Genomic DNA, 18,996 nt, shown 5'->3' with positions numbered 1-18,996 from the left:
GTTGGAGAAGACCGTTGGGAAACTTGTTTGTTAGATGAGAAATATGAAATGGCATACCATTTTAAAACAATATATTTTTACATATATTAAATGCTTCAGGTTGAAAAACAAAGAACAAAAGTAGCAGATACAAAACCGTTAGACTATATCTTTACAAATGCTGGTAGGACTATTTCAGATGAAGAAATTTCATCCCGAGCATACAGGTTTGACTATCCAATTCGTTGGCTTCAAAATCCTTCAGATGCAAAGGCAATAGGATTTAGAAGAGTTTTGTTTTCAAATAGAACTAACGCATTTATGTTCGCAGTATATTTTCATGGGCAGTATAAAGGTTCTGATGGTCTAATAGACAAATTTGACGAAATGAGAATCTTTACAGTTCGTTCAGACGAAAGTCTTTGAGAAAACTCTAAATGACTTTCAAACTCAAATGAACAAATATTATTGGGAATTTCAAGAAAAATACGACTCTTTACTAAATGGAACATACTATCTGAAACTAGAATATGACAAGATGAACTCCACCGTTTCATTTCAAAAGATTGAAATTAACCCTCCAAGAGATACAGAGTTTTTATTTTGGAAAGTAGACAAACGTTCTTGGGCACAATTTCTTCGGTTACTAAACCAGAACGAACCATTACCACCAGATGGTCCATTTCAATTTATACTTCCACCAGCAGATTTGACAGTTTATAGAAACGTGTTTGACCCTCAAAATGTTATGTGTCATGCAAGTTTCAGTTCAAGCAACAATAGTTTTCTATGTATTGGTAAGGACTTTTATGACTTTGCTTCTAAATTCTACGAACCACCTAGTAACAGTTTCTCTGACTTTCAAGTTTGGTTCACAACAAATGGTGTGCAACATATTATTCCATTGTACTATGACTTTTATCTCGAATTGTCTTTCATATATAACTACGGAAAAGTGCTGAAAAAGTATTGAAAAATAATGTTTATGTTAGCATGTTAGATCTAACACGTTTTCTAACCACTTTTCTAACATCGTAGAAAACTCATGAAAACAATTTATTTTTGACACTTTCACAAAAAACATAAAAAAGTGAAGTTAAAATGAGATGTTTACTGAACTGGTTGGATGTCGCCTTCACAGGTTATGTAGAACGGCTGACCCGAGAAGCGAAGGAGAGACTGAATTGCCAATTTCATATGGGGTAGGGGGTTCTCCTTGTTTGGTATTTTTATCCAAGGACGTTTGTTTAGGAACTTAACAAGAGCTTCTTTCTTTGCTTGCTTTATGTCGTCGAAAGGAGTGTTTTCTGGTATTTGAATTGGAATTCCAGTCGAAGTCTCGAGATTCAAGGCAGCCCTTCCAGAAATAGTGGTGAACTTGACCTTGGGGCTTCATGACCTTGCGCAAGTAGTCTTTTACGCAGTCGTTAATTTCAATTAGGTAAATTGCCTCGTCAAATCCTTCTGGCATTCCGAGTCCTTCCATCCGACAGGAAAATATTTTCCCGACAACTGGAAAAAATTTTCCGGACAAAGGGAAAAATTTTTCCTTCCGACAGGAAGAACTCTTCCAGTTGTCCGTCCGTAAACCATTCAAATTTTCGAAAATTGAGAACTTTTTGGTCGAACTTCAGAAAAAGTTTTTCCTTCCGACAGAAAAAGTTTTTCCATCCGACAGGAAAAAATTTTCCGGACAAAGGGAAAAAAATTTCCTTCCGACAGGAAAAGTTCTTCCTTCCGACAGGACACAAACGGATGTCCGATGTACCACCAACCGAGTCCATTCCCAAACCAGAGGAACCTAAAGAACCACAACAGTCTCCTCAGCAACCTCATTTCTACCCTCATTTCTACCCTCTTGAATTTGTCAAGACTTCTTCGTAAATGTTTTGTCAAGACTTCTTCGTAATGAGTGTAAAGGACCCAAAAATAATGTTTAGGGTAGATGGTTAGATCTAACCTCATTTCTAACCTCATTTCTACCCTCTTGAATTTTCATGAATTTCCTTAAGATAGAAAAAATAAAGTTAGTTTTATTTTTTTATTTTGTATAAAAGATATGATTTCAGGGATTTTTTTGACGAAGTGTAAATCTTCACTTCGTCAAAAAATAACAGTTATCTAATGAAAAAGTGTCATTTTTTTCATTTGACGAGAATGTCGGGTAGATGGTTAGATCTAACCTCATTTCTACCCTCATTTCTACCCTCTTGAATTTTCATGACTTCTTCGTAAATGTTTTGTCAAGACTTCTTCGTAATGAGTGTAAAGGACCCAAAAATATAATTTAGGGTAGATGGTTAGATCTAACCTCATTTCTACCCTCATTTCTACCCTCTTGAATTTTCATGAATTTTCCCGAAATAAAAAATAAAGTTAGTTTTATTTTTTTTATTTTTTTTATTTTGTATAAAAGATATGATTTCAACAATCGGCACAACAACAATTCAAACAACAGCACCAAACTCTTTAGTCATGAATCCAACATCTATGTTAGTAGAGATGAAAAGCTTCATTCCTTCTTCATATACTTTTGAAACAGAAATCCAGAAGATAAAGCAAGAACTTTTAACAAGTAATTTAGACTGTAGTGCGAAAGATGAAACAAATGAACAGTATCTTTATGAAATGCAGGACATTATTGACCATTTACCCAAACTACCTGAAATCCAACAACAAAAACTCACTATTCCTGAATTCGATGAAATAGAAGTGAAACCAACTGACTCAGTAGAAATAAAGAAGTTCATTCGTAAGGTAAACTATGAGTTTCTAGGATTTCATTGCAACCATAAAGTTATGGACAAAGATTGCGACATGGTATATAAGAACATCTCTGACATATATAAATCTGAAGAATTTAAGACCTACGACAACTTTGTTTCGTTAGTTGCTGAATGTGTATGGCAGATAAGAGATAAAGATAGAAGAGGCAAAGTATGGAACAAACAAATAAGACCCGCTATGTTTGAGATGAAGAGAGCAATTGACGCTTTAGTTGTTTTAGCTGGTTTTATTTCAATGTATAACGCAAAAATGAACCCGCAATGTTCTAAATGTAAAGCAGCAATGAGGAAATATAACTACTCCGTCAAAGAGATAGAACGTATGAGAAACGACTATGCTGACTTAAAGAAAGAAGCAGAAAAACCAGCAGAAGATAAAATGGACATGTTAGAATTTCTGAACAAAAACTATCCAACAGCAGAAGATTTCCTTCTATCTGACGTCAAGAAGAAGTATAAAGAAACCTTCGGCATAGTTAAAACATTCGATGTACTAAAAGAAGAAATAGAGGCTACAAAACTGTTTAAAGTCTCACGAATTCATAACGTTTACCATGTAAAACGCTTATAAAATAACTGGGGTAGAAAAGAGGGTAGAAATGAGGTTAGATCTAACCATCTACCCTAAAATATATTTTTGGTCATTTACAATGAAGTCTTGAAAATTCATGAGTTTTGTGTGTTTTAGACCATGTTAGAAAAGAGGTTAGAAAACAGGTGAGATCTAACATGCTAACATAAAATATATTTTTGGTCATTTACAATGAAGTCTTGACAAAAACTATCCAACAGCAGAAGATTTCCTTCTATCTGACGTCAAGAAGAAGTATAAAGAAACTTTCGGTATCGTTAAAACATTCGATGTACTAAAAGAAGAAATAGAGGCTACAAAACTGTTTAAAGTCTCACGAATTCATAACGTTTACCATGTAAAACGCTTATAAAATAACTGGGGTAGAAAAGAGGGTAGAAATGAGGTTAGATCTAACCATCTACCCTAAAATATATTTTTGGTCATTTACAATGAAGTCTTGAAAATTCACGAGGGTGAAAAAAGAGGTGAGAAAACAGGTGAGATCTCACCTCTTCACCTAAAATATATTTTTGCTGAATTCAGCAACAAAAATCATGATTTTCCTTAAGATAGAAAAAATAAAGTTAGTTTTATTTTTATTTATTTTTTTATTTTGTATGTAAGAACAGAAATGACAAACATTGAGTTTGAAACAGTTAGAAAGATAGACAATGACACCAAAGTGGTTAGAATAGGTGATTTAAACGTAAGATACTCAAAGAAATACAACAAATATTCTTTGTCAGACATTATATCTCCATCTGGAAAGAAAACAAAGGACTGGGTTAGAATTGCTTCTAGTCAGAAAATTTTGACAAGAAATCCTGAGCTTATGATATCGGTAAGATTCTATGGAACTGCAGCATATCTCATCGACAAAAGTCTTATACCAATAGTTTTGTTATGGTTAGACCCAGTTGTTGGATATAACTTCATAACATATGGTTCATTCGATACGGAACGTTGCAGTGAAGGCTTACTTTACATCGTTCAGAAACCGAAGGACTTCAATACAAAGAGATATAAGATAGGAAGAACATATAATATAACTCAAAGATATGACAGTACAGTCAATAGAGTCAAGGTTGTGTTTGCTAATGATATGAGAGCTGCAGAAACAGAACTACTTGAAAAGTTTGAGAAAATATATGGTGCTCCCATAAAAGGTAAAGAAACGTTTGAAGTAGATGAGATAGATAAAGCTATAAAATTATTTGACGAAGTTGCTGAAAAATACATGTAAAGCGTTTATTTTTGGTCTTTTGTGAAAGTCAGAAAATAACGCTAATTTTTTTATAAAATATTTTTTTATTTTGTATGTAAAGACAGATATGTCAACAACAGAGAACACAACAACTGCTATCGTTCATGAAGCTATAAATGAAGAATACGAGTACATACAGTTTAACAAACAACTCCGTCTCATTCGTTCGGTCAAAGACGATATGTACCAAATGCAAAGTATTTTGACAGCATGTTTTGCTCCAGATACCAAACATACAGACGATTGGTTCAAAAACCAAAGCACACAAGAACTTTTGAGCGAAGCACAGCGAGACCGACTTTTTTCGGGGTCGCCTAAAACTCATGAAAATCGTAAAAATTTGCCAAATGGTTTGAGAGGTTGGTATGTACATAGACTTCTTGTAAATGCTGTTGCAATGTGGGCTTCGCCTCGTTATGCTTGGTATATTTACAGACTTCTTGACGAAATTCATAGACAAGAACGTGAAGAGATGGAAAAGAAACTTCAAGCAAAAGATGAAGTCATTGAAGCAAAAGACAAAAGCATTCAGAAAAGAATACCACGTTCGGTACCAAAAGGAAAGGAAAAGAACTATAAGTATATGATTTATACTGAAGAGATGGAAAATGAAGAAGATAAAGATATGGTTATGTTGCATTTAGTCAGAAGAAACAACAAAAGCTTTTACGACCTTGCTAAGATTTACAAATCTGACAGAAATTGGTTCTATCGCGAAAACTTACCGATTTCAATGACACCGAATGAAGATGTGAAACAAATAGTTCAAGATACGTTACCTCAAACACACTATGATATGAAAGGTTGTACAATACTTACCTTCAAAGAAGACTTACCGCTACTGAAGGAAAAAATAACAGAGTATTTTGACAACTTCAAACAAGCAGAGTAAATGAACCATTTATTTTTCAAGCTTGACTTTTTTACAATTTGAATTTTGTTGCTGAATTCAGTAAAAATATAATTTAGGGTAGAAGGTTAGATCTAACCTCATTTCTACCCTCATTTCTACCCTCTTGAATTTTCATGAATTTTATATATATTAATGTTTTCGTTATGCCACTTTGTGCCGTCAGTCAGTCAGTCAGTCAGTCAGTTTAGGAAATTTACACCAAAAAATAATGTTTAGGGTAGAAGGTTAGATCTAACCTGTTTTCTACCCTCATTTCTACCCTCTTGAATTTTCATGAATTTTCCCGAAATAAAAAATAAAGTTAGTTTTATTTTTTTTTATTTTTTTATTTTGTATAAAAGAACAGAAATGTCAACAATCGGCACAACAACAATTCAAACAACAGCACCAAACTCGTTAGTCATGAATCCTACGTCAATGTTGGTAGAGATGAAAAACTTCATTCCTTCTTCATATACTTTCGAAACAAAAATCCAGAAGATAAAGCAAGAACTTTTAACAAGTAATTTAGACTGTAGTGCGAAAGATGAAACAAATGAACAGTATCTTTATGAAATGCAGGACATTATTGACCATTTGCCTAAACTACCTGAAATTCAGCAACAAAAACTAACCATTCCTGAATTCGACGAAATTGAAGTCAAAGCAACTGACTCAGTAGAAATAAAGAAGTTCATACGAAAGGTAAATTATGAATTCCTTGGTTTTCATTGCAACCATAAAGTTATGGACAAAGATTGCGACATGGTATATAAGAACATCTCTGACATATATAAATCGGGGGAGTTTAAGACATACGACAACTTTGTTTCATTAGTTGCAGAATGTGTATGGCAGATAAGAGATGAAGATAGAAGAGGTAAAGTATGGAATAAACAGATAAAACCAGCAGCTTTTGAGTTAAAGAAAACCATTGACGCCTTAGTTGTTCTAGCAGGTAAGGTTTCAGAATATAACGCAAAAATGAACCCGCAATGTTCTAAATGTAAAGCAGCAATGAGGAGATATAACTACTCCGTCAAAGAGATAGAAAGAATGAGAAACGACTATGCAGATTTAAAGAAAGAAGCAGAAAAGCCAGCAGAAAATAAAATGGACATGTTAGAATTTCTGAACAAAAACTATCCAACAGCAGAAGATTTCCTTCTATCTGACGTCAAGAAGAAGTATAAAGAAACCTTCGGCATAGTTAAAACATTCGATGTACTAAAAGAAGAAATAGAAGCTACGAAACTGTTTAGAGTCTCACGAATTCATAACGTTTACCATGTGAAACGCTTATAAAATAACTGGGGTAGAAAAGAGGGTAGAAATGAGGTTAGATCTAACCTTCTACCCTAAACATTATTTTTGCTGAATTCAGCAACAAAATTCTGAGTAAAATAATTTTTAGGGCATGTGTCAAACCGTTGAGTTTTCACAAAATTTAAAAAATAACGTTTACCATGTAAAACGCTTATAAAATAACTGGGGTAGAAAGGAGGGTAGAAATGAGGTTAGATCTAACCTTCTACCCTAAACATTATTTTTGCTGAATTCAGCAACAAAATTCTTGATTTCAGGGATTTTTTTGACGAAGTGCAAACCTTCACTTCGTCAAAAAATGGCATATGCTTGCTTCCCTCGGAAAACCGAGAGAAGAGATTCCGTATGAAAACAGTGAAGAACAGCGAGTAAGTAAAAAAACTTAGTCGCCAAAACTCTATGAAAATCGTGAAAAATAACAGAGTATTTTGACAACTTCAAACAAGTAGGGTAGATGAACTCTTTATTTTTATTGACTTTTTACAATTTGAACTTTGTTTGCGTAGATATGAATTCTGAAAGAAGTATGAGGGTCGTGTATGACTTTGTACTTCTCCCATAGTTCATGTCTGTCAAACTTACCTGCCATGGACTCTTTCATAAGTTCCATGAAATCGTCTTCGGACAATCCGGGGAAAAGTACAATGTCAGTAAGTATTCTCTTTACATCCTTACATAAACTCTTTGCTGTCTGTACACAAATGACAACTGAGATGTTAAAGTGTCTGAGCTTCTTAAGAATTCGACACATATCTTGTTCTCTATTCTTTAACAAAGGATGAGAGGCGAAATCATCTAAAATAAGAAGACACCTATGAGGGTAAGTCTTCCAATCGTAAGATTGCAATTTCTTCGAAATGTATTCTATCTCTTTCTGTTTGTTTCTGAAGTGGTGTTTGTCTAATATTCTCTGCATTTCCTCATTTGGGTCTTTAAACTTAGAATTTATATACTCATTATATAGCATTATACTTCAAAACTCTTCTTTGGTACTTCTTTATCCGATCTAACAACTCAGTATCCTTTATACATACTAACTTAGACTTCTTTATAATATCTTTGAACGAATTGACGGTTTGGTCAAATTGACCAGAAGTACTACAAATGACAACTAACTCATAGAATGGGTTCTTCTCATCTAGTTCTTGTTGTTGTGCAGCCATTTTAAGATAAGTGAAAGTCTTACCCGACCCAGGTGGTGCAATTAGACCTGTTATACCATTCTGAGCAAATAAGAACTTGTCATGTATAGGCTTTATCTGAGCATTTTCTAACTTCACCTTGTTCTTGTTTAAAACATTCTCAAATTTCTTGTCAATGTCAGCAAACTTTTTTTCTAACATATTTTTAGAAAAATTAAAATTTTTATCTTTTAGAAAATGTCTAGCGATTTCGCTATCTATATTCGAGACAAGCTTTTCGACAGCAAAACATCTGTCGACCATAAAATCTTACATAGTGTAAACAAGAAAGGTGAATTTGTTCTAAAGTTCTGTTTCTGGGAATATGACAAGAACCATAAAACATTAAGCAGAGAAGTCTTAAAATTTGTCAATGACAGACTTGTTGACAGAGATGACGCCTCTTGGAAAGATGAAGTCCAACAAAATTTCTTAGAATGCAAAGAAGACACATGCGCTGTTCTTGAAGATGAAATAGAAAACAGAATAGATGAGCTATTAAAGGACAAAGAACTTTTACATAAATATAGTTGCGCCAAATTTGACATAACTCCACCAGAAAAGAAGAAGAAAGAAAAGAAAGAAAAGAAAGTAGAAGAAGAGAAGAAAGAACCTGAACCAGTTCCAGAGAAAAAGAAATTTGACATGTAAAAATAAAATTTTATTTTTAGAACATTTCTGGGTCAATGTCAATGTTCTCTTCCTCTTTAGGAGTAAACACTGGCTTAGACTCTAAAATCTTTTTACCCAATTTACCTTGAACTTCTACAACTTTAGACTCATAATATTCATAGTCGTCTGCTTTCTTTGGTTCATAAGGTATAACAAGTTTGTATGCTTTGCCTTCTTTAAGGTTTGAGAACCTTCTGTCAAAACTTTCTTTGACTGTTAACAAACCTTCTATGTCTAAGTCTTCAAATTTCGCACCATTTTTAGTCACAATAGCAAACTTAACTGGTTCGATGTTCCAAACTTTGCTGAATGAAGACTTTTCAAAATGGTAGAAGTAAACATTCAAATATGTGAATGGGTCTAGTTCTTCTTTAAGTCCTGACATGTACTTGTTTACTGAGATGAATTTTGCCATCTTTTCTATCGGATAAAAAATATTTTTTTTAAAATTTACTCATAAAAATTTTTCTTTGTATATACACCATTCTGTACGTCTAAAAGACTTTTGACATTTGCCAAGAATGTTCGTTTAGACGCTGTCATATAACCATATTCTTGACAATATTGTTTATACGAATCGTACAATGACCTTTCATCTAAACACTCAAAGTCAGTTTCATCTATGAACAGTTCATATACACTCTTGTTTGCTTCTAACAATGTTTGTCTCTCTTCGGTATGTGGAATTTGTCTTGGATTGAACTTAGAAATATCTAATGTCATAAAATATGAGAACAAGTGGTTGTAAAAGTCAGATGTCAAAGTTTCTGCTAAGTCGTCAAAATATTCTGTATCTTGCATATGAGAATCTGACGTTCTGACAACTACATATCTTCTGTCAGAACTTTCTAACTTCATCGGAACAGCATTGTTTGAAACCATAATGAAGTTTGCAACATTTTCACAAACTCTTTGGTCTTTATACTTTCTTTCAACAACTCCAACTTTGTCTGTTATAAGACTCTTCAAAGCATCTGAGTTCAAAACTTTTGTTGTATCTATACTTTGAAGTTCGTTACATACTATAAGTTTCATATTCTCTATTGAGGAGTTAAACTTGCCACAGATGTTTCTAAGTTTGTCATATTCGGATTCGAATAGCCCTCTAACAGTTTGCATAAGATATCTGTAAAGAATGTGTTCTTACCAGTTCCTTGTTTTCCAATTATAATGAGAGCAGTTTCATTTTTAGCACTTGGATGTTGTAAGATGTTTGCAAACCAACATAAGATATACTCATAGACTCTTTCGTTTCCATTGCATATAATTTCTTTGACATGGTCTAACCAAGCTTCTATAATATTTTCTTTCCATTCTACTTGTTCGTATTTATATCCAGTGAAGATAGAATAAAGTTTGGAGAAGGTGTATAGAACTTTATACCTCGAACTGAAAAATCTTCTAACTTTGACAATAAGATATCCCAAGCATCTAACATCTTCATGCCAACTTGTACAACTTTTATTTTCTTAAGTTTCTGTCTACATTCTTGTTCTGAAACTATTGTCGCTTTAGGTTTGTTAAAGACTACATCCCATTCTTTCATAACATAACATTCTGGGCAGAGTCGACATAAATGACTAAACGTTTCAAATTCTCGACTGCTTTGTTATAGTCTCTAAATGGACACATATTTTGAATGCTTGGAAGTCATAAAAATCTGAAACATCTATTCTGTACATTTTTATAAAAATAAAAAAAATATTTTTTTTATTCTTGACTTTTTGTTGTGCATTTGTTGCATTTGTTGTTCTTGAGCTATTTGTTGTTGAAGTTGTTCTTGTAATACAATACTTTCACCAGTTGCATCTTCCAATTCGAAACTTTCTGCCGTCATTGACAAATACATAGGACATAAAAGTTTTACAGGAACAAAGTTTGCGTCAACTAATGTCAACGTTATACTTGCCAAAGTGTTTGAGTTCACTAAGGTTGAAAATTCTGCATTCGAATGAACAATAGGCAAACCAGCAGAGAAAGTATTGTTTATACGCATAAGTATCTTTTGGTCATAATAGTTTCTGTCGACATTCGAATAACACTTTGAACCTAAGTTTGAAACAATATATAAGATTGGTGTGCTTAATGTCAATGGAATAGACATTCCTTGTATGACACCTTTTCCTGTTATAGGAAACTGTTGGTAGTAAAAACCAGAAATAAGTTTTGTATTATAGCTCATATCGTTTATAGTAAACTCAGTCGGACATCCAAACATAATGAAACCTGCTCTAGTTGCAGCACATGTTACACCCGTACTTAAAGTATTAAATAAGTCAACAAAACCTGTTGGTGGTATATCTGAGTAAGTATCTTCAAAGGAGTATTTTTTACCATTCACAACAATAAAGTCTTCTGGTGTCAAAAGAGCAAAACAGGCTTTAGTCGTCATTGTGTTTAAGGTTAGTTTACAATATCATCCTTGAGGACTTTGTAAGTTTGTTGTTATAGAATTATATGACTCAGGGTTTTTAGTCGTAATAGTATAAACCATTATATCTTCTGCCATTTACTTAGCAAATAAATTTTAATGAAATGTTGTGGTCGTCAAATATTTTTATGACGTCTGGGAAACTATATTTAAGTTCAACGTTTCACCTCCTTTCATAACGTATATCTTGTCAATGACATTATATGAAACACCACAGCAACTAATGTCGGGTTCTATTTCTTTGATGTTTATATCGTCTGCCTCTGTCAAAAGTTTCAATAGTTCTTTCAAGACTTCATGAGGTGCAATGACATATGAGTTCACTTTTACAGGGTTGTGTTCGACCAAGTTTAACATTATACTTAAAGCTTGACAAATCTTCTCCTGAGTTTGAAGTTTGTCTTTCAGTTGTTGTAGTCGTTTCGAATATCTGCAACAGAACTTAAGTCTCTGCTAACTTCAGGATATGTTGGTTCTTTTACAGGAACAATTGTTATACCATCTTCGTCCTCGTATGGTTTCCCCACTTCAACATCTCTGTCTTTGACATTGACAATAACACTTTGACTGTTTGTTTGAGTTTGGTGAATTTAACTTCACATCTGCCACCGCCATTAAACCTTTTGAAACACTCACGCTTCTATTTTTCGGAAATGACATTTTACTTAGAATAAAAAGATGGACGTATTCGAGTATCTCTTCGAATTGAAGCAGAACAAAGTTTACACACACAAACAATACAAATACATTGACAGAATAGTTCTTTATACAAAACAATGGTAAATGTTATAGAATAGCAATTTGCTGAACTAAATATTTTCATAAAGCAAAGAAAGTTGGTATAACTGAAATGGTGAAAGTTCTTGAAGCAGACAAAAATATAACTCAAAACTTACAGATATTTCTAAAGGTAAGTTTATCTTACAATATTATGTCAAAACTGGCGTACTGTCAATATTTGACGGAGAGAAGTCAGTTCAAGAACAACTTACTGACTGCTGCCAAATCTGCTCGATGGAAGCTGTCGTTATGCCAATCTGAGGAGCCCCAGCAGGTTTCATCGAACGAATCTTCAAAAGAGCATCTTCCGTGAAAAGTGCTATTGGTTTTGTAAACTTCTTTGCTCTCAGTTTCATCTGGACCGTCTCTGTCACCAGTATATTGTATTTGTACAGTACCAACAGTTGAAATACCACCCATAAAGTCTTCTGAGTCAGCAAATGGAATGCCAAGCCAAAAGTTTGAAACGGTCTCCATTTGTATATTGAGTTTTTTTGACCTCCTGTATGAGTCCATACTTTCACATATGGCATAATAGAACTTTGCATTTCAGGGTTAATGGTTGTTGTGAAGTTGTTGTTAAAGTTCATAGCATCTAATGTCAAGTTGTATGACCTCATATCCTCAACTGTAGAATATTCTTCTCTTGGATAATATTTGCCATCTATGTTTATATGATATTTAATACCGGGGTTGTAGAAACAAGAATAGTCATTTATAGTTCGTCTGAACAGTACAAAACATAGTATCTGCATGTTTCATTGCAGTTGTTAAAGCAATATCTGTTTCTTGCACCTGGGTCAGCACTTTGGTTTCCAACTTCACCTGCAAAGTCTTTGACAGATATTTGGTGTATAGGGAACATAAGTGGAACTGCAATATATTTGGCAGCTAAAGCATTTGAAATATCTGGGTCCAACATATAGACTGCAAGTCTGCTTTCTATTCTCTTGCATTCAAACTTTTCGCATGTAAACTTAACTGGGTCCCAAGCAGTTCAGCAGCATTGAAATAATAGTTTACTTCATTGTTGAAGTTTGAGAAACCAAAGTCTAAGTCAACTTTGTCTTTGCAAAATTCGCCGCGAATGACGTTTGATTTGTTCCCTTTACGTCTGTAATAGTGAATGGGTCCTTGTGTTGGTGCAATGACTAAGTTATTTTTTGCTTGGAGTAAGTTCGATAGAAATTTTTCCTGCCCAGTTTGGCAAGTATCTTAAAAACCTGAGATGAGGAAAGATGACAAAGGAACTCTAAGTTTCAGTTTTACTTTAGTGGCAGCAGTTCCATCTGAACCAGAAAGGTTAACATAAACTCCGAACGTTAGGGTCAAGTCTTCTTATTTTCTCAATATTTGCATACTTGTCTGTTTTTTCTCTAGCTTGTGGTTGTACTGAGTTTCTCAAAGCGAACCATTCATAGTTTGCCCATGTTACTGTTTGAACTAAGTCAGAGTTAGAAATATATCTTATATCCCATGAAAACTTCTGGAGCATATTGGTATCCGACATAGAAAATTCCATTGCAACCTTTCTTGTCAGACAACTTGGCAGAAGTTTATTTTCAATGTCTTGTTCCACGTATAAGAATGAGTTGTCAATAGAAATAATATGAAACCTGTCGCAAGCAATATCTACTGTTGTTGAAGAACCTTCTCCAAACTCACCTACGTTTCCATAAGAAACAGCAGTTGTATATTCGTAAGTTCCAGAACTATTTCTGACCTTCTAATGGCATTGTCGCATTCGTTATACCATTCGGAAACATTTCCGTTCATGGCATCCAAAACTGTTGGCGTTATATTCTGAGCGGCGTACATTTCATATGGGTAAAAAATAAGAATAGTTGGATTTATGTGTCATAATAGAACCCACTCGTACCAAGCTTTACTTTCTTCCTGACTGAGTTTTTAACTCTTCTTTTCCTTCATTTCCACTACTTTCACTAGATGAAGTTACTTCTTCACTATTTTCACTTTTTTCTACTCTTCTTCTTTGGTGTCGCTTTTGTAACTTGCCCTCTGCTTCAAGTTGTTGCATCTTTGCATCATGTTCACCTAGTATGTTGTAAATTTCCCATGTCCTTTTTGCCTTTGGGCTCTGTCGCCCATCTCAGTAACCTATATCCTAGAAAGATTTTGTCATAGTTGTATTTGAGTCTTCGCGTATTGTTTGCATGACTCTTTCCTGAGTTTCCGGTTCAAGCTCTTCAAACAGAGCTTGTCCATATGGAATAAGCTCGTTTCCAATATATGTTTTTGTAGCCATTCTGGTTTTCTTTCCATGTTACCAATAATATCTTTTGTGAATGGAAAGCTTTTACCCAATGTTTCAGTCTTGCGTCATTTATTTCTGTAGTTGGTTTTATTTTGTCAAGGAACATGTTTTTCAATACTAACATTTCATTGTACTGTCCATTTGAGTTCTTAAATATTCATCCATTCTCGGTTCATTGTCTGCAAAGTAAGTTTTTATGACATTTTGCAAACTTTCGTTTGCAAGGTCATGTACAATAGGTTCTCTTCCTTCTCTCTCCCTAACTTTCTTTCTAAACTCTTCACCAAATATACCATCTTTATGGTTCTGTGTAGTTCTTTGAGATAAATGTTTTAGAACGTCAGGTGTTATATTTCCATCAGCCATGTTCATTTCATACTGGTCCAAAATATCTGCATGTTTCATATCTTTCAATGGCATTAAAGCCGCTGAAAATACCAGCTATATTCTGGTTCCACATTCACTTCCATTGCGTCTACAACTTCTTGGAATTGTGGTTGTAAGTTTATGAACCACCTATCCGGATTAGCTTTATGACCCCATCTCATTGTAGTTCCATAGTCTGCAGAAACAAAAGTAGGTTTGTTTCCATATTGGTTAGGTTCTGAATGAACTTTAAACAAAGTTTCATTTCTATATTTTGTTGAAAATTTAACCTTATATTTCACCGAGTTCAGCAAAAGATTGAACGTTATATGGTCGTAAGTAAAAAGGATTGTTGATTTTGCGTACATTTTCTTCAGTACTTCCATTCTATGCTGAATATTTTCATCTGATGTTGGAGTCTTTTGTAGTCGGCGAACATTTTTCGATATTCTTCTACTATGTCAGCCGAATTTTTCTTAGACTCTGGAAAGATTCATATTCCCGCATACACTTGTTGAGGGTCAAGATTTTTCGGCTGTTCCAAATCTTCATCTAGTTCTGTGAAGTTAGTTTCCAAAGGAGACTTGTTCGTTTCCTTCAGGCTCTTCTAGCTGTTGTTGCTGAACTATTTCTTCCATGTCTGGTTGTATCTGAACTTCTTCCTGTGGAGTTTCTTGTACCTCATCTGCTGCATTTCATATATTCCGAGACCGTTTTTAAAAAGTTCCCTATCTAAGTCATCCGGACTCATAAACCTTTCTTCTTTCGTTCCGTCTCTATTTTTTACGCGTTTCATGAAGAGAGTTGAATTATCATTTAGCTCTGACACCAAATATCTCGAGTAAATTCAGTCATGTCATTTGATGATATGCTATTAAATCATATCCCTTAGCGAGCTTGTATTTTCCAGGTTTAAAATTATATCCCATTTGGTGCTGAACCATAAAGCTAAATAGGTTCGGGTCAGTATTCCTTCCTTGAACTTCTAATAGCTTCTTTATATCTGTCACTAAAGTCAAGAGTATCTGGTAACCATAATTTTCCTTAAGCATTTTTAAGAATTCTTGGTTTCCTTGTTCTCTACTTCTTTTATGTCCTTGCTCTGTTTTGTGTGCTTGTCGGTTTTGAACTGTGTTGTGTGCATGTTGAACTGTTGGTTGGGTGCAGTGTTTTGAACTGTTGGTTGTGGTGCAGTGTTTTGAACTGTTGTTTTGTGTTGGTTGTTGTGTGTTGTTGTGTTGTGTTGTTTTGTGTTGGTTTTGGTGCATGCCTGTGTCTGTGTCCATGTGACGATGTAAATGTTTTAGTAGTCCTGGTGCAGGTGCTTCTCTTGGAGGGTTTGGTGGTATATAAGTCTCCACAGCTGGCACATATGTTCCATCTGCAGCATAATGTCCTACCTGACTTTTCGTTTTTAAGAAAGCATTTACTAGTCTGTTTTGGTCTGTTGTAACTCTTTTTCTTGACTTTCCACAACAGTTTCTCTAACGGCGTCATAGGCACTTTGAACTGCCTGTCTCGTTGCTGCATCTGTTATTTTCGTCATATTTTTGTGCTACTTCTCTTAACTCGTTGTCGAAACCTTCAGACTTCAGTTTCTTTCCAGATGAGAAGTCATTCACTAGTTTCACCTTACTATGAAGACATTCGAAGGCGTTCTTAAAGTCAGCATTCATTAAAGCTTCATTTGAACTTCTTCATCCGCTTGTATTTTTGTCCTTATTGACCTATAAATTGGCTGCTTTGGCTTGGCTTGGCATCTAACCAGTCATTATTAGCTTTTATATATTCTGCGCTTTTCATTGCCTTTTGCATGGCTGCGTCGTTATTTTTACTTTCTTGTGCTAAGTTTTCATACTGTAAGTTTGGTTTTGCAACTGTAAAGTTTTTCTGCCTTTACATTTGCTTCAACTCTTTTTTATACTCATCGCTATCCATATAAGTCTTCAGGGCTTTTTGTTTTATTTCTTCATCTTTCAGTACTTTATATTGAGTAGATGGTTTTTCAAATTTATAACATCTTGTTCCATTTTTGCTACTTCTGCTGCTTTTTCTGACACTTTTTCGCATATTCCTCTGTACTTAGTTCTTTCAGTTGTTCTTCTTTCTTCTTTTCTCTACGTTTAACTCATTGAGTTTCTTTGTGTGTCTGTCATATTCTAGTTTCTTTTCGTTTTCACTTATTTGTTTCTGTATGTCTATAGTTGACTTTTTGACATCTGTTATTTGATTTTTGAGTGAACTCAAATTCATTTGACTTTGAGGGTTATAAGCTGTTCCGTCTGCAGCTCACCCATAGCCTGCCATTTTCGCTAAAAGTGCCGCTCTTAAACCTCCACTCTGTGCACCAATAACTCGGTTTAAAAGCATAGGGTTGCTTGACATTTGTTGCAACATAGTGGGGTCATTCATCATTTGTTGCAACTGTTGTTGTGGTGTCAGTTTTACTATTGGATGTTTCAATGCTCCTTCCTCTTACGTATATTCTTACGTAGCTTACGTGGCATTTTAAGTGAAGTAAAAAACGGTTTTTGACAGATGTTTATATGACACTTTTTGTTCAGCACAAAAAACTACTCGGTCAAAGTGTTGTCAGTTTTGTAAAATAACCGTCCTATCTCATTCTATAAGGGGAAAGGCTTCTCAAAGTATACTTCCTTGGAACGCCCGTAACTTTTCCTGTAGCGACGATAGACCCTTACTTGTCCGGACAAAGTTATACTATTTTGAGTGCTCTACAAAAAAAGTCAACGGCTGGTCGGCTGGGGTTCGGTCCTCCTCTTGGGTCTTGGGCAAAATTTCTTAGCTAGAAGCGCAGCCCCTGGAAGCCCCACTACCTTTTTTTTTAATTATCATATTTAAAATAAGAATATACTAGTTTAGGTGGTATAATTTTTTTCGATAAATTTGAGAGCATGTACGTTTAGGACATCAAAAGTGTCAATTCGCTCAGCGAAAGCTGAGCTAGCTTCGTTCTCGAAAGAATAGGGAAGGAGTGAAAGAGAGTGATACAGATGTTGACACATTCATATCATTTCAACAAATTTTGATCAAATTGAAATGCAATGAAATTCAATCACTTCATATCCTTCAGTCAGTACATTGACATCCTTCTACATCACAATGATAACTCGTGCATCAATAGTTCTACAACTAACTCAGAAAAAACAAGATTTTTCCTTCCAGCTTACACTTTTAAAAAATTTCGATGATAAAAATCACTCTACTCTTGTTTATCGATATGTTTGTGATAGTAGGGTAAACGTATTCTTACGATATTAATAAAAATATTTTTACGAAAATCTGAACAATTACAGAGTTATGCATAAAGTTTATGATAACTGTAATTACTTCATCTTTGTTTTATATTTGAATAAACAATTTAATTTAATTTGCATAATTTTTTTTAGTTGAAAGACAGGAAACTTAGTTGAGTTTGTATTATTTTATCGTTCAATTCATTGTATATGTGAGTGATCCAGATATTTAAGATATTTAGAAAAATTTATTAATTTGATAACAAATTTTAATCAAAATAGCAAAAATCTATTTGATAGCTGTAAGCAAATAATAATTTCTATTTCAACCAAAATCACTTATTTTCATCTAAACGTATAAAATTGTCAATTTATTGAGAATAAATTTAAAATCTCATGAAATATAAAGGAGAGTAATATTTTCAATTTTTTTTTTTCTCTCAAATATTTTCTATTGGGAATTTTCTTGTTATCAAAAAAAAATATTAATATTTGTTTATTTCATTACATACAATAAAATTTTAAAAACTCTATTTCTTCACAAGAAAATTTTTTCCTTCATATGAAGAAACATTTTGTTCTCCATTTGATGCTGAGTCTAAATCTCGATTTTTGAATTTTCTTCTTTCCAAATTTCTTTTTCCAAAATAGAAGTTTAATTCAAATTTTCAATAGTTTATATATTTTCTCAAACCGTCTCAGATTTTCTCACTTTTTAGGGATTTTCTCTCAAAATATACAAAAATAGTAATACCAATACATGTGTCTAATATACTTTAAAATCATCGTGATAAAATTCAAAAACGAAGAGTTCTTCTCTCCAAATTTTTTTCAAAATCAAAAAAATGAGATAAAAAAATACGTTTGGAAAATTCATTTTTAGCATTTTAGGAATTTTCTCACTTTTCTTCCAAATTGACATCCTTACTCACCACTTTCAAGTTTTTCATACATATATCTTACCCATTCATTTGGAATACGAGGTCTCGAGTTTTCGTTCATTTTTTTTACTTTACAAAACTGTTTATTTTTCAGAATGTTTAAATTTGAAAAAATCCATTCTATATCTGATAAATAATATATTATTTTTCAATCAAAATATTTTGATTATCATCTCAAAAGTGTTCTCAAAACCTAGTTTTTCTTATTTTGGATAATCTTAATATTTTATATTATTATAAACTAATTGAACACCATATGTTTTTGTATACTT

At 33.6% G+C, this 18,996-nt stretch overlaps 9 protein-coding genes and 7 pseudogenes across 16 annotated transcripts, besides 2 other annotated features; 7 read left to right on the top strand and 9 right to left on the bottom strand.

The window, feature by feature from the left end:
- Positions 1–14,765: part of a mobile genetic element that runs on past the window's edge.
- Positions 91–952, top strand: TVAGG3_0233220 (annotated as a pseudogene). Its single transcript has one exon. A coding segment is annotated over exon 1 (862 nt).
- On the bottom strand, positions 1,235–1,465 carry TVAGG3_0233210 (uncharacterized protein; the record flags this gene model as incomplete). The annotated part of the gene is made up of 1 exon (XM_051227417.1): positions 1,235–1,465. One exon carries the CDS (start codon positions 1,463–1,465, stop codon positions 1,235–1,237), a length of 231 nt encoding a protein of 76 aa, XP_051112403.1.
- TVAGG3_0233200 (organellar and viral DNA polymerase type B) lies at positions 2,398–2,991 on the top strand (the record flags this gene model as incomplete). Its single annotated transcript, XM_051227416.1, has 1 exon — positions 2,398–2,991. A coding segment is annotated over one exon (594 nt), but the record flags the coding sequence as incomplete, so codon positions are not given.
- TVAGG3_0233190 (organellar and viral DNA polymerase type B) lies at positions 3,001–3,336 on the top strand (the record flags this gene model as incomplete). The annotated part of the gene is made up of 1 exon (XM_051227415.1): positions 3,001–3,336. The coding sequence occupies one exon, from the start codon at positions 3,001–3,003 to the stop codon at positions 3,334–3,336; it is 336 nt and encodes a 111-aa protein (XP_051112401.1).
- TVAGG3_0233180 (organellar and viral DNA polymerase type B) lies at positions 3,971–4,473 on the top strand (the record flags this gene model as incomplete). Its single annotated transcript, XM_051227414.1, has 1 exon — positions 3,971–4,473. A coding segment is annotated over one exon (503 nt), but the record flags the coding sequence as incomplete, so codon positions are not given.
- TVAGG3_0233170 (KilA, N-terminal/APSES-type HTH, DNA-binding family) lies at positions 4,785–5,377 on the top strand (the record flags this gene model as incomplete). Its single annotated transcript, XM_051227413.1, has 1 exon — positions 4,785–5,377. A coding segment is annotated over one exon (593 nt), but the record flags the coding sequence as incomplete, so codon positions are not given.
- On the top strand, positions 5,865–6,800 carry TVAGG3_0233160 (organellar and viral DNA polymerase type B; the record flags this gene model as incomplete). Its single annotated transcript, XM_051227412.1, has 1 exon — positions 5,865–6,800. The coding sequence occupies one exon, from the start codon at positions 5,865–5,867 to the stop codon at positions 6,798–6,800; it is 936 nt and encodes a 311-aa protein (XP_051112398.1).
- On the bottom strand, positions 7,291–8,164 carry TVAGG3_0233150 (annotated as a pseudogene). Its single transcript has one exon. A coding segment is annotated over exon 1 (874 nt).
- Positions 8,201–8,653, top strand: TVAGG3_0233140 (uncharacterized protein; the record flags this gene model as incomplete). Its single annotated transcript, XM_051227411.1, has 1 exon — positions 8,201–8,653. One exon carries the CDS (start codon positions 8,201–8,203, stop codon positions 8,651–8,653), a length of 453 nt encoding a protein of 150 aa, XP_051112397.1.
- TVAGG3_0233130 (protein of unknown function, DUF4108 family) lies at positions 8,759–9,089 on the bottom strand (the record flags this gene model as incomplete). The annotated part of the gene is made up of 1 exon (XM_051227410.1): positions 8,759–9,089. A coding segment is annotated over one exon (331 nt), but the record flags the coding sequence as incomplete, so codon positions are not given.
- On the bottom strand, positions 9,990–11,066 carry TVAGG3_0233120 (annotated as a pseudogene). Its single transcript has one exon. A coding segment is annotated over exon 1 (1,077 nt).
- On the bottom strand, positions 11,232–11,462 carry TVAGG3_0233110 (protein of unknown function, DUF4106 family; the record flags this gene model as incomplete). Its single annotated transcript, XM_051227409.1, has 1 exon — positions 11,232–11,462. The coding sequence occupies one exon, from the start codon at positions 11,460–11,462 to the stop codon at positions 11,232–11,234; it is 231 nt and encodes a 76-aa protein (XP_051112395.1).
- On the bottom strand, positions 11,510–12,362 carry TVAGG3_0233100 (annotated as a pseudogene). Its single transcript has one exon. A coding segment is annotated over exon 1 (853 nt).
- Positions 12,601–13,395, bottom strand: TVAGG3_0233090 (annotated as a pseudogene). Its single transcript has one exon. A coding segment is annotated over exon 1 (795 nt).
- Positions 13,771–14,565, bottom strand: TVAGG3_0233080 (annotated as a pseudogene). The gene has a single exon. A coding segment is annotated over exon 1 (795 nt).
- Positions 14,766–15,092: 327 nt separating the features above from the next.
- Positions 15,093–15,812, bottom strand: TVAGG3_0233060 (annotated as a pseudogene). The gene has a single exon. A coding segment is annotated over exon 1 (720 nt).
- Positions 15,093–15,812: a mobile genetic element.
- Positions 15,813–18,996: the final 3,184 nt, after the last annotated feature.

Source organism: Trichomonas vaginalis, chromosome IV, assembly GCF_026262505.1.
Source record: "Trichomonas vaginalis G3 chromosome IV, whole genome shotgun sequence".
NCBI lineage: Eukaryota > Parabasalia > Trichomonadida > Trichomonadidae > Trichomonas > Trichomonas vaginalis.
The sequence above is the reverse complement of the archived record's forward strand: the minus strand, read 5'-3'. Positions and strand labels throughout refer to the sequence as shown.